The sequence below is a fragment of the Haliotis asinina genome, chromosome 9 (genome assembly GCF_037392515.1).
Source record: "Haliotis asinina isolate JCU_RB_2024 chromosome 9, JCU_Hal_asi_v2, whole genome shotgun sequence".
Taxonomy (NCBI): domain Eukaryota; kingdom Metazoa; phylum Mollusca; class Gastropoda; order Lepetellida; family Haliotidae; genus Haliotis; species Haliotis asinina.
In genome coordinates this window covers 30,579,488-30,591,530 of record NC_090288.1, presented here as the reverse complement: position 1 = coordinate 30,591,530, position 12,043 = coordinate 30,579,488, and the positions used below count along the sequence as shown (strand labels likewise).

General features: G+C 37.5%; 1 protein-coding gene across 1 annotated transcript in view; it reads left to right on the top strand.

The window, feature by feature from the left end:
* Positions 1-9,176, top strand: part of LOC137295907 (serine/threonine-protein kinase PAK 2-like) — a 35,834-nt gene extending 26,658 nt beyond the window's left edge. The window contains exons 3-7 of the mRNA XM_067827484.1: positions 155-404; positions 1,912-2,068; positions 3,918-3,981; positions 5,480-5,959; positions 7,073-9,176. Coding sequence (XP_067683585.1) covers positions 155-404; positions 1,912-2,068; positions 3,918-3,981; positions 5,480-5,959; positions 7,073-7,391 — 1,270 coding nt within the window. The 3' untranslated portion in view covers positions 7,392-9,176. The remainder of the gene's footprint in view (positions 1-154; positions 405-1,911; positions 2,069-3,917; positions 3,982-5,479; positions 5,960-7,072) is intronic.
* Positions 9,177-12,043: the final 2,867 nt, after the last annotated feature.

Sequence of the window (12,043 nt, the reverse complement as noted above, 5' to 3'; positions counted from 1 at the left end):
ACAAACAGGTACAGATGATCAAGCATATAGCAACAAATATTTATGGATGATCAAACATCTAGAGACAAATAAACACACATCATCAAACACCTAGAAACCTATTGATATGTATGTGAAGAACCTACACTCACACAATATGTCTTAATGCTCACAGTGCCAAGGAACAGCGAGACAACCCGGAAGCTGTCATCAATTCCTTGAAGACCTACCAGAACTCTGTCAAACGAAAACCATCCAATGCCAAGTTCATGATGGTTGCTACGACGATAAGAGAGTCTGACGAGCCTCTGGAGGGGGCTGATGATGAAGGAAGGAGTTCGAAAGAAGACTCTAATGGCCAGGAGGTTGTATTTGAAAAATCTGAAGATGCGGCGAAAACCGCAGTCAAGGATGAACAGAAGAAAGTATGTGTGACTTTATCTCTGGGATGTTTGAATACAGTGTTCCCTTCTCATGCAGTATCAAACTTTACCCCATGCAATTACATATATATTCATTAAATAATTTATATTTTATTACATTTAAATATTTTGATTAGTCATGTACTTTCTTCTAATTACCAGTGAAGATCAAGGATAGAATTGGTCTTAAGAAACCCACAACTGTTTGAGAAGTGACAATGGGAATGGGTGGTCAGACTCACTGACTTGGCTGAGATGTGTCATCGTATCCCAGTTGTGTAAACAGTCATGCTGTTGATCACTGGATTGTCTGGTCCAGTCTTGATTCTTTACAAATTGCTGCCATATAACTGGAACATTGCAGAGTATGACATTAGCAGTAAACCATCATCAATCAAAGATTTGTTCTTCTGCAATGATATATTTGCACTACATGGAAGGACTGCTCCACAAGGAGCAAACTCTAAAACTTTAATACAGGTTTACAGTCATCCTAATGAGGTTCTTGAGAGGCATTTAGAAGTCAGTATTCTAATATAAGACAAAATGTCATGGATGTCAACTTCTTTATTGTTTACACAATGTTTCTGGGCTCGTCCTAATGCTGGTGTTGTCTTGTCGAACAGAACACTGGCAATACTGCATGAAAATGAAATAATTTCCCTCATAGTGACACACATGACCCAAAACTAAAATCTTTTCTCTTTGATTTTATTTGGATACTGGTTTTGCAGATCCCATTTGCAGTTATAATCTGTTTGGGTAAAAATGAAACTGATAAAGCACAATCTAACTCCAGATGGGTTCATGATAACCATTCATTTCAACTTGGAATGCAATGAAAACAGGACTCGTTCTGGTGAAAAGTTTTGTAAAGCTTGTCTCCAAAATAAAAGACACTATTCCTGCACCAGTGCTACTACTGTTACTTTATCATCATAAAACTCTGAAAATCAAAATAAACTGATGATAGTTTGTGAAGTAACTTTTTCAGTTTGGAGAAAGTTTGAAAGTTATGAAAGTTTTTTCCTGTGTATACATTACATTCTGTGTTGAAATAATTTTTTGTTTACGAACCAATTTTGAGTGAAAATTGTGATTCTATACTTGTAAATAACAGTTAGCTATAACAGGTAACACCCATGGGTAAAAGTGCATGTAGTGCTTCCCATGTAGACACATGCCTCTTGAAATACATAACCTTGATAGAAACAAAGGGCTCCATTGAAATATACTGGACAAAATAAGTTAGGGATATTGGTATTTTTATGGCTGATATTTTATCAGTATGTCAATGAGTACATACATCGTCTAGTATAGAAAAGGACTCTAGTGAGGTGGGAGATTGAGAACCAGAGTATAATGAAGACTTGCTTTACTTGAAGCCTCAGCGTTACAGTGGAGCCTCAGCGTTACAGTAATGGCTGGGAGGAGTAGAAAATATGGTTGACAGGGAATAAGGGTATGTATCTCCCCGTGCTTGCTGATAGTTTGTTTCCATCGGTTGCAGCATCATCATGAAGTGGGGGCTGTAGACCAGGCAGTCAACAAGTTGGGAGATGGCGTCGCCGATGTAACTGTGGAAGAGGAAGAAGTTCCCACACGCCGACCCAAGTCAGACAAAAAGGTGGAAGTGAAGTCAGATGAAGAAATAAATGAGGAATTACGTGAGTAAATTTGTGCCAATATTGAAACAGGCCAGTCATAGTTGATATAAGTTTACAATGTATGAAATAGTGTCTGCCCGGCGACCTGCTGCTTGCTAATTACATGGCAGGCTTACAACTTTATTTTATAGTCAGCCCTGTGCACCAGTACAATTTCCAAGGGTATATATTTGACCATGTCATTGACAATGGGACATATTTAAAAAATTTACGACCATGGTAGCTAGTTCATGATCAATCGAACTAACTTCCACAGACCAACCTACCCATTTATCTATCTTTAACACTAAATGTGACTAGTCTAGATAATTCTTTCAGCTAATGAACAATATCATTCTGTTTTGCTGTTCTGATTCAGATGGCAATGACACTAAATCAATCAACAGTTGCCATCAAGTCATGGTTTTATTAAATTTGCTTTTGCACCTGTTTAAGTTTACCTCACTTCAAGTAATTCATATATTGTTCTGTTTTAACACCATGTCTCAAATTCCTATTTTTAATGCAGGGCTGGTTACATGTTAACAAGGCCAGTCTCATTTCCTGTTATCAGCCCTGAGTGCTCCCTGGCATATTTTGGCATTTTAATACTCTGAAAAAAAAAATGGTCACAAAGTCAAATTTGTTATCTGTAGGCATTATTATAGAGATGAATGGTTCCTCTTCTCTCTACCAGAAACAATGACTCCATAATGGAATAAAATTGGTAAAGTTTGAGTTGTGAGTATGATAAGCTCTGACTTCGTACAATATGTTGTCTTGACAAGAAGTGTTAAGGCTCAGTGTCATCAAAGCAAGACAGTTGGATTTGTCATACTAGCGATGTACTGTTCAGTTTATACTAAAAAAACATTTATACACAATTGACCGAAGGTCTGCCAGATGTCAAGATGAATCTGAATCTGATGTTTTGTTTGCTTCACGATATGTTGAGCAAATCATGCAAGCCAGATCCAGAATTTTTATGTTCCTGTTAATGTGCAATGTGAAATATTCTGTACGTCGCAGTTACTGCTGACCCGTTAAGATCCGGGTTAGAACTGATCTTCAGTATCCCATGCTTGTCATTAGAGTTGACCGAAAGGATCAGGTGGTCAGGACATCCCAGTTGCATCCCAGTTGCGTATATCGATGCCCATTCTGTTGATGTCCAGACTTGATTTTATACAGAATGCCACCATATAGCTGGAATATTGCTGAGTGACTAACATGATCGGATGGTAAGGCTTGTTGAGTTGTTTGACACGTTATCGGTTCCCATTTGTGCACATTTATGCTCATGCTGTTGGTCACTGGATTGTCTGGTGCAGACATCCGTATAGCTGAAATATTGCAGAGTGAGGCGTAAAACTAAACCAACTCACTCGCTATTACTACTGTGATTCGGCAGGTAATAAGGGTTATGTAGTCTCTGAGATCGAATAAGTTTTGAAAATGACACCATGTATTTAGAAAGAACAAGCATACATGGATGACATCTTCTTTAATTCTCGAGCGTGACTTTTTGATACAGGTTCTTGTATTGTTTCCAAGCATGAATGGTACTGGGAGAGAATAGGACAGATGGGTTATCTCCCTTATACCATTCATACTAGAAACTATTGAATTGTCACGCTTCAGGATGAAAGATGTTTGTCAAGTCTGACTTTCAACTTCTAAAAATGCCACTCAAAGAAATCATGTATTTATACTGAAAGGATATCCGTCCCCACTTGTTCAGTTTCTTGGCAGTGTTTTTCCTTATTGTTTCTTGGCAGTTTTGCGTTTTTCCTTGTTGTTATTTTTCATCCCATTCAGTAAGACCAGTTTTTCACCAAGGAAACTTGATATGTTTGTGTGTGTCCTTCAGGAAAGATTGCCAGTGCAGGAGACCCGCAGCAGAAGTTTGAGATCAAGAAGAAATTAGGATCAGGGTAAGACCCACATTATTTTCCTTGTCTTTCCTTGAGCATGGTTGGGTAGCCTAGTGGTTAAAGCAATCGCTCGTCGTGCCAAAGACTGGGGTTCAATTCCCCACATGGATACAGTGTGTGGAGCCCATTTATGGTGTGCCCTGCCATGGGATTGCTGGAATATTGCTAAAAGCGGCGTACAACTAAACTCACTCATCATCTTTCCTGTGTCAAACCTAACACTGATAATCAGGGCCATGATAATCATGGTAATCAGGGCCATGATAATTACAGTAATCAGGGCAATTATATCTCAATTTAACCCTGTGCCCATTCTCTTCCATGGCAAATTACTGATAAGGCCAGACCAATTATATTTCGTGTTTTACAAATTTTTGTCCTCAGAAAACCGAAAGGTAGGAGGGAAAAAATAAAAATAGAATCATCGATCAAAGTAGTATTACTCCTAAATACTCAAAGTATTTTTTTTTCAGTAATTTATGAAGTGTATATGGGTCAAAAAAAAACAATCTGAAAAAATGATTACGCTATTGACCTATAAAAACATTAGGATTTAATTTTTTGAGCAGGGAAAATTCACTTTATTTTTTCTCTTATTCTTGAAAACAAAGTGCAGGCGGATTCGTAAAACAAGAAAAAATATTGGTCTGGCCAAAACAAGAGAAATTCTGTGTTAGGAGCAATGGAGTGCTGATGTCCCACCAGAAAGAATGGCATGGTAGGAAGTAGTGTTGTTCTGATTAATTGAAATAATTGAAGATTGGTTGCTGTAACCTAATGCCACAGCAATCGATTGCTTTTTCTTATAATCGAACACAAACAATTTTGGAACTATTGTTTTAGTCTTTGAAACACTTGACAGTGGAACATATCTTCAAAGCTGTCAGGGCCTGAAAACTTGTTTAATTCTTAGAGGACACACTTCACTAACTGAATATTTATTGAAGACTGCAGGAAGTTATGTTCATGAAATATTTAGTCATCACTTAAAATTAAGTTTTGATTTATTAATTAATTTTTTTGTCCAGTTTTAAATAGAAGACATGAGCGTGAAGGCTTACTTTTATGAGATTTCATTCTATCAAAAATTGCGTTTCTTTTGATGTTCAGTATCTGAATAGTTTTTTTTGTTGACATGTGAGAATATTTTACCATCTCGTCATCTTCTGTGATCAGAGTTAGAGTCTTCATAAACCATGATTGTAACTCAGGGTTAAGTGGTCTGGCTGGCTGACTTGGTTGATGCAGGTCCTTGTATCCCCCAATATTGTAGATTGATGGTGTCACTCACTGGATTTTCAGATCCAGTCTTGACAGACAGACTACTGTCATATAGCTCAAAATTTAGTGTTTATAAAAAATAAAAAGACAAAAAATGGTAAAGTTGTGAACAGTTATAAGGTGTTGTCGATACATCAGACTCATCATTAGACTAGAACTGTGATATGGTTCAGAATAAACCCCACTCACTCACTCACTTTAACATGTTGTTCTTCAGTGCCTCTGGGATGGTGTGTCTTGCCAGAGAGAAGGCCAATGAAGATGTTGTCGTGGCAATTAAAATGATGGACTTGAATAACCAACCCAAGAAGGAGCTCATTATAACTGAGATAGAGGTCATGAAAACCTATCGCCATGACAATATTGTAAACTTCCTGGACTGTTACATGCTAGATTCTGAACTTTGGGTAATCATGGAGTACCTGGACGGTGGCGCCCTGACCGATGTTGTCACAGAAACCATCATGAAAGAGGGCCAGATTGCAGCTGTATGTCACGAGTGCCTTGTAGGGCTTAAGTTTCTTCATGAGAGGAATATTATTCATAGGGATATAAAGAGTGATAATGTATTGCTTGGAATGACTGGCGCTGTCAAGCTGACAGATTTTGGTTTCTGTGCTCAGCTTAGTGGGGAGAAGTCGAAGCGTGACACAATGGTGGGAACACCATATTGGATGGCACCGGAAGTTGTCTCTAGGTAAGTTTCTTGAGGATTTGTGTCTCAAGGATTGAAAAGCTGCATTTGGATATTGTTCAGTTATTAAACATTTTGAATGATGTTTTTGAGGTGAGTATAGATATTGTCTTATTTACATATATTTAATTGACTTAAAGATTCTTTCTGTGTGTTAACAGTGAGTGAAATAGTTTCCCAATTTTGCAAGCCAATTAAAATTACTAGCCCACAAAATAATTCACTAGCCAGAAAATGAATGTAGAAACTAAGCAATTGATTACAAAAAGGTGTAAATACCCTCATTTAACAGGCCATAATCTTGCATGATATAAGAATGCATTATAACTTAACAAGCCGGAGAGTTCCATGTATATAAAAGAATGACCTCATGAAAATAGGCCAGTAGTTATTTCACACACTGTGAGTCTGTGGGAAAGCTCTATGTTTCTCCAACTGTTGGAATTCTAGGGTAGACATGATCCTAGCAACCTGTGCTGTTCATACAAGGTGTATTAATGATGTTGATTTGGCCATCCCAGCTTCACTCATTCTTGATAATCTTCACGATATATGTTAGGATAAATACCCTCAAATTCCTTATCTCCCTTTGGTGGCTCCACCTTCTCACAGTATCCAATCAAATAAGCCATTACAACTGAGCTTGCCAGTGTCAACAAAGATGGTGGCTGCAGACGCAGATTTGGGGAAAATTCATACAAACAAATCTAGAGGTCTGAAACCTTCCAAAAATATATGCAATAACTCCTCTACCATTTCCTGAGTACCTCTGCAACAATTGTGTTGCCATGTTGAATCGTTACATAAGAAGCCTTGCAATTGGCTTGCGATTGGTATACTCAACTTCCCAGTGTAGACACCTGAATGAATAAAGAGCCGTCAAAGGGAGGCAATGCAATAATTGGGGTGACCCGTAGATGCATCCAGGATACTAGTGGAGATTTATGAGAGTGTATACCCTGGAGATTATCAAGGATGATCCTGACAGAGTGGATCTTTGTTCTTGAAGTTAATCACTGGTTTGTCTGCTTCAGACTCTGTTTACTAGAGGTTGCAATCACATAGTTGAAATTTAATCTGAGATTTCTGTTGCATTTTACCATTTGTGTTTTCCAGGAAGCAGTATGGCAACAAGGTAGATATCTGGAGTCTGGGCATCATGATCATTGAGATGCTGGAAGGAGAGCCTCCATACCTCAATGAAACTCCTCTGAAAGCCATCTTCAGGATTGCCACCGTTGGCAAACCTGAGATTAAGAATGAAAACAAACTTTCAGAGGAGCTGCGTTCATTCTTGCATGCCTGTCTGGAAGTTGACGTCGACAAGAGAGCAAATGCCTCAGAACTGCTTGAGCACCCTTTCCTGAAGAAAGCCATGCCGCTTACTACACTAAAACCACTAATCATTGCTGCCAGGCAATCTACTGGTCATTGAGTAGATTCATTCTGATTGGTGTATGTATCTTCATGGGCTTGAGTGCAGGATTCACATGAGTGTAAATTTGGTGTCTTCATCGTTAAGGATAAAATAGCTTGACACATCTCTTGTACATACTTTTTGAATTGAAGGACCTTCTGTGTCTTGCACAATCTTAACTCTTCAGTATCGCTATCCTCAAAATAGTGCTCTTCAATATTCAATTTTTGTACACGTTTGTAAATGTAAACTGGAAAGCTAATGACCTTGGCACTTAAGCAACACCCAAAATAAGGATACCTGCCAGTCCCGTCATATGAATTTGCATAGAGCATTGACAGCATTCTTCCATTATCTAGTACTACCTAAGTACATTACCTTAATACTATCACCGTCATGACTGTCATGACTTATACATTAGCAGTACCAGAATATATATAAAATGTGTTCTCTGTAAGATTAGTGCTGTGCAATACTGACTGTGTTGAGATTTCTTAACCTGGGCCTAGATTTTCAAAGTTCTCTTAGCACTAAGATAGTCATAAATGCCATACATTAGCATTAACTTACAGCTATCGTAGCACTGAGAGAGTTTTCAAAATGAAGGCCCTGTTGTCTTAGTACCACCACAGAATGCTGCAAAACAGAGGAATAAGGCTTATGTACATTATACCTGAGAACTGATAGCAGACCGTGAAGAAGTTTATAAGCATAATGATAATAATAGTCAATTTGTATTTCACTTCTCCATTTTCAGTATTTTGCCCAAAATGCAGGGAGGAAAAGTTCAGTTGAAAGTTTGATGGGTGAGATAGATTTACAGAGTGGTTCCGAAGGTGGAGCAGTTCAGAGAGGTACCAACTTCAAGGGGAATACTGTACCATTTACATGATGCTGAGAAGCATCTATACTCATAGGACCAAGGTTTACATGTTCCTAGACTTACACTAAGTATGCTCAATGGTTTTTCATGTTTAGGTGTACGTGAATACAACATAGGTTGTGGAAATCTTGGAGGCATTAATAGCCTAGAGTGCCTGTGGTTGAAGATTGTGAAGCATGTCAAGCCCATGTTGATGTACACACAGTGTATCAATTTACAAGTAATGCTAGCTACTGTATTTAATCATGATGAGCCCTAACGGAACAATACTGCCATGAGTTCCTGTATTATTCTTCAGTAGGACTGAAACTATTATAAGAACTGTATATATCCTGTGTAATGAATTTCTCAAAGTTATGCAAATTTAGGTTCAGCTGACTCTGGGGTCTGTGTCTCATCACATCCTTTCACATACGGGCAGATGTGAGTGAAATGTGATGAAAGATTGTCCCTTTAAAGCTTTTGACCATGGAAGGAAAGGAAACTTTGACACTGAATCAGGGCAGGAAATATTTAATGTTGATATTTGCTTGTGGTGTTTGTTTTCTGATAAGTCTCAGTTACATAGTGCAAATTATTGCTGTTAACTTGCCATTTGAAAACTACAGCTCCTGAAGGGAAGCTTGGCAGAGCATATGCCACTCAACATGTGAAAGGGACTTCTGATGGTAGCTAAAGTTGCTATTCTATTCAAGACTCAAAAACATTTTATATTGTTAACGAGTTACACTTCATTCTAAAACAAGCATTAACATGTATTGAGTCATCCATTGTTACTTGTGTCATGCATGTGTTAAGTGAAAAGGGTGATTTCGGGGCATAGGTGTGTCCTGTAAATCAAATGCATCTCTCATTTAGATGTCTTTCAAATTTCACACTTTTAGCAGATTGTTTATAAAATAAACAAAACTTATCCTGGCTTTTTCAGCAGTGTTCAGTGTGTGTGTGCAGGTATGTTTGTTGGTATTCTTGGTGGTAAAATATGTTAACTAATAACTTTTTCTGACAGAACTGTTATTTTTAAGACATAATGGTGAGGAATTAAGTTGAATCAAAAGATCTCTAATTTTAATAAGCAGATGACTGTGTCATTCTTAACAGTTACAGTTTGTATTTTAATGAAAGTGATTTTGGCCTTTTCTTTCAGAAATTAGCTGGTTAATTCTTTACATGTGCAGGGCTTGGCCTTTAGTTACGAACTTTGCATGTGTGTAGGGCTTTGAGTTACAAAACTGGAATTTCAGGTGACTCCATTCAATAAATTTTAAGGGCCTTTGCAAATAATGTTGCATTGAAATGGTACAGAGCACTGTCTGTTTAGACAAACAAGTCAGAGCCTAGATTGAATCAGTAATTGTGTGGACAGTGGCCATTATTGATTATTATTTCAGCAGACACCCACTAAGCTTGAGGTGCCATAGTTTGCTGTCATTATTTTAGTGAGTGTTTCAGGATGTTTTCCATTCCCTACATAAAACCCAGTACTGTATTTAAGCTTCTTGTCACACGCATGTATTTGTAAGGGACCACAGGAGGTATGTGAAAAGAAAACATGCTTCACAGAGGGGTAAGGAAGGAGATATTGAGAGGAAAGTGAATTTTATGATTTTAAATCAAATGGACTTGTCATTACGATATTAACAAGCACTGGTAAATGATTCCCAGAGAGTTAGAAGAACGCAAGAATACATAAAAAGCGAAGAACGCAAGAATACATAAGAAACATTTAGCATTTAGGGATGGTCAGTGATTTGTTTAGTTCCTGCATCTGATCCATCATTGACTGGCCATGATTAAGCATGAAACTGCCTCTCACCATCTGTGTAATCAGAACAAACATCTGTTAGCACAACATGTACGGTTCGTTGAAATATATTATGCTATTAAGATATTTGTTGAAACATGTCTTTCATAGAAATAAGAATTTGTATAGCCATGAAAAGTATCTTCTGTCATATATATTGTGATTGTAGTCACCGGTTTGGAGGTAGTCATTGTATGGTAACTGCATGCAGTAGTGGACATGATTTAGTGTCATGTTTCAATTGACTCGTCTCTTCATCTTGCTCATGTAAGTATCCAATGTTAGTCCCCATTACATGGAGTGGACTGCAGCTTCGAAGTCATGAACATGTCTGCAGCTGTGAAGTCACGAACATATTTGCAGCTGTGAAGTCATGGATGTGTTTGTAGCTGTGAAGTCGTGGACATGTCTGCAGCTGTTAAGCTGTGAACATGGTTGGATCTGTGAAGTCGTGAACATGTTTGCATCTGGCATGTAGTAACGTTTTCAACTTGAATGGGACCTTGTTGCCATGTGGTGTGATTGACTGATTTGTTGGTACCATCATAATTATTTGATATTCTGTTAACTGATGTTAAGCTTTAAGAAAGAATATGAATAGTGTCAAGTGAATATGCTTGAATAAACTCATGCAAAAAATTCAGGGAACTTATGTGAAATGAAACATGTCATCCCAAAGATGATTGGAGGTAGTCTTCATTGAACTAATGCACTCTCTGTATTGTATTGCTGATTAAGCATATTTATTGAAATATGTGGCAGTATTCTGTCACATTTGGTTTCCATTGCTTCAGTTGACGGCGTCCTTGTTAATGTGAACAGAGATCATAGTTTTTCAGTTTGGGGATTGTATACAGCAGCACATGGTGCATTATCAGTATGTAACTGAATGCTTGTGTTCCAGTGAAATATAGTATTATAATCACGCCAAGTGTGTCAATCATATTGAATTTGTACATCTGATTGGCTTAACATATCTTTATGTACCTTATCTACACTTTCTTAACAATTTTATCATATAGATGTTATTTCACATGAGTAGGTAAACCTATGCATTGCTCCTGAGTACAATTCCCATATATTAAGCACAAGTAGTTTATCTACCTGTATAGCTATAACAGAATGATAGTGATGCTTTGTAATGGTACATTCAGTAGAATGTAAATCATTTCTAGAAATATGTTTGACAAAGTTTAGCAACATTAATGCATGTAATTCTTAAATAGCTTCTACCTCTGTTACATCATTGCTGTAAATCCTGAATTTATTGGTACTGTTACATCAAGACCAAACTTCAGCAGGCAGCCATCCGTACATATCTGAGTCCGGACCAAACAATTCAGTGATTAACAGCACAAGCATTCAGTGATTATCAGCATGAGTTTCAATCTACATAATTTTGATACGATGACGTGTCAACAAACTAACCTGACCACCCTTTTGTCATATTTTATGACAAGCATGGGATGATGATGGCATCTGATGTAATAGAGGTAGTAGTTAATGAATGCCAACTGATGTATCAGTATTTACTCATATTCAAAGGAATGAAGATAGAAATGTCTGTGAAGTGTGTTAAAGGCAAAAAGTTGTAAGTGTTTTTTCAACTGGTTTTCAGAACAGGAAATGAAAAAATTGTTTGTTTAGCCTGTTTTGTTGGCATAACATATTTATCTGTTGCTTGCAAGTCATCTAGTACAGGTCGGGTATTCATGAAAGGCATAGCTCAGATATTCTGGCAGACAGCCTTTCTTGGCTGAATGAGAAGTCAATTTACCATGACTGACTTACTAAAGCATGTTGAAGTTACATATAGTTGGCATTGCTGGTTCAGTGGGTCTGCTTTCCCCACAGGTGAAGCTGTGTCTTGTAATCCAAGTCTTTTACCCTGAGGAAACTATATGCCTCATTTTATTTCAGCAGAATTTTTATGAGAATTTTTTTTACACCCTGATGTGAAAAGTTAATCGAATTATTCTTTGT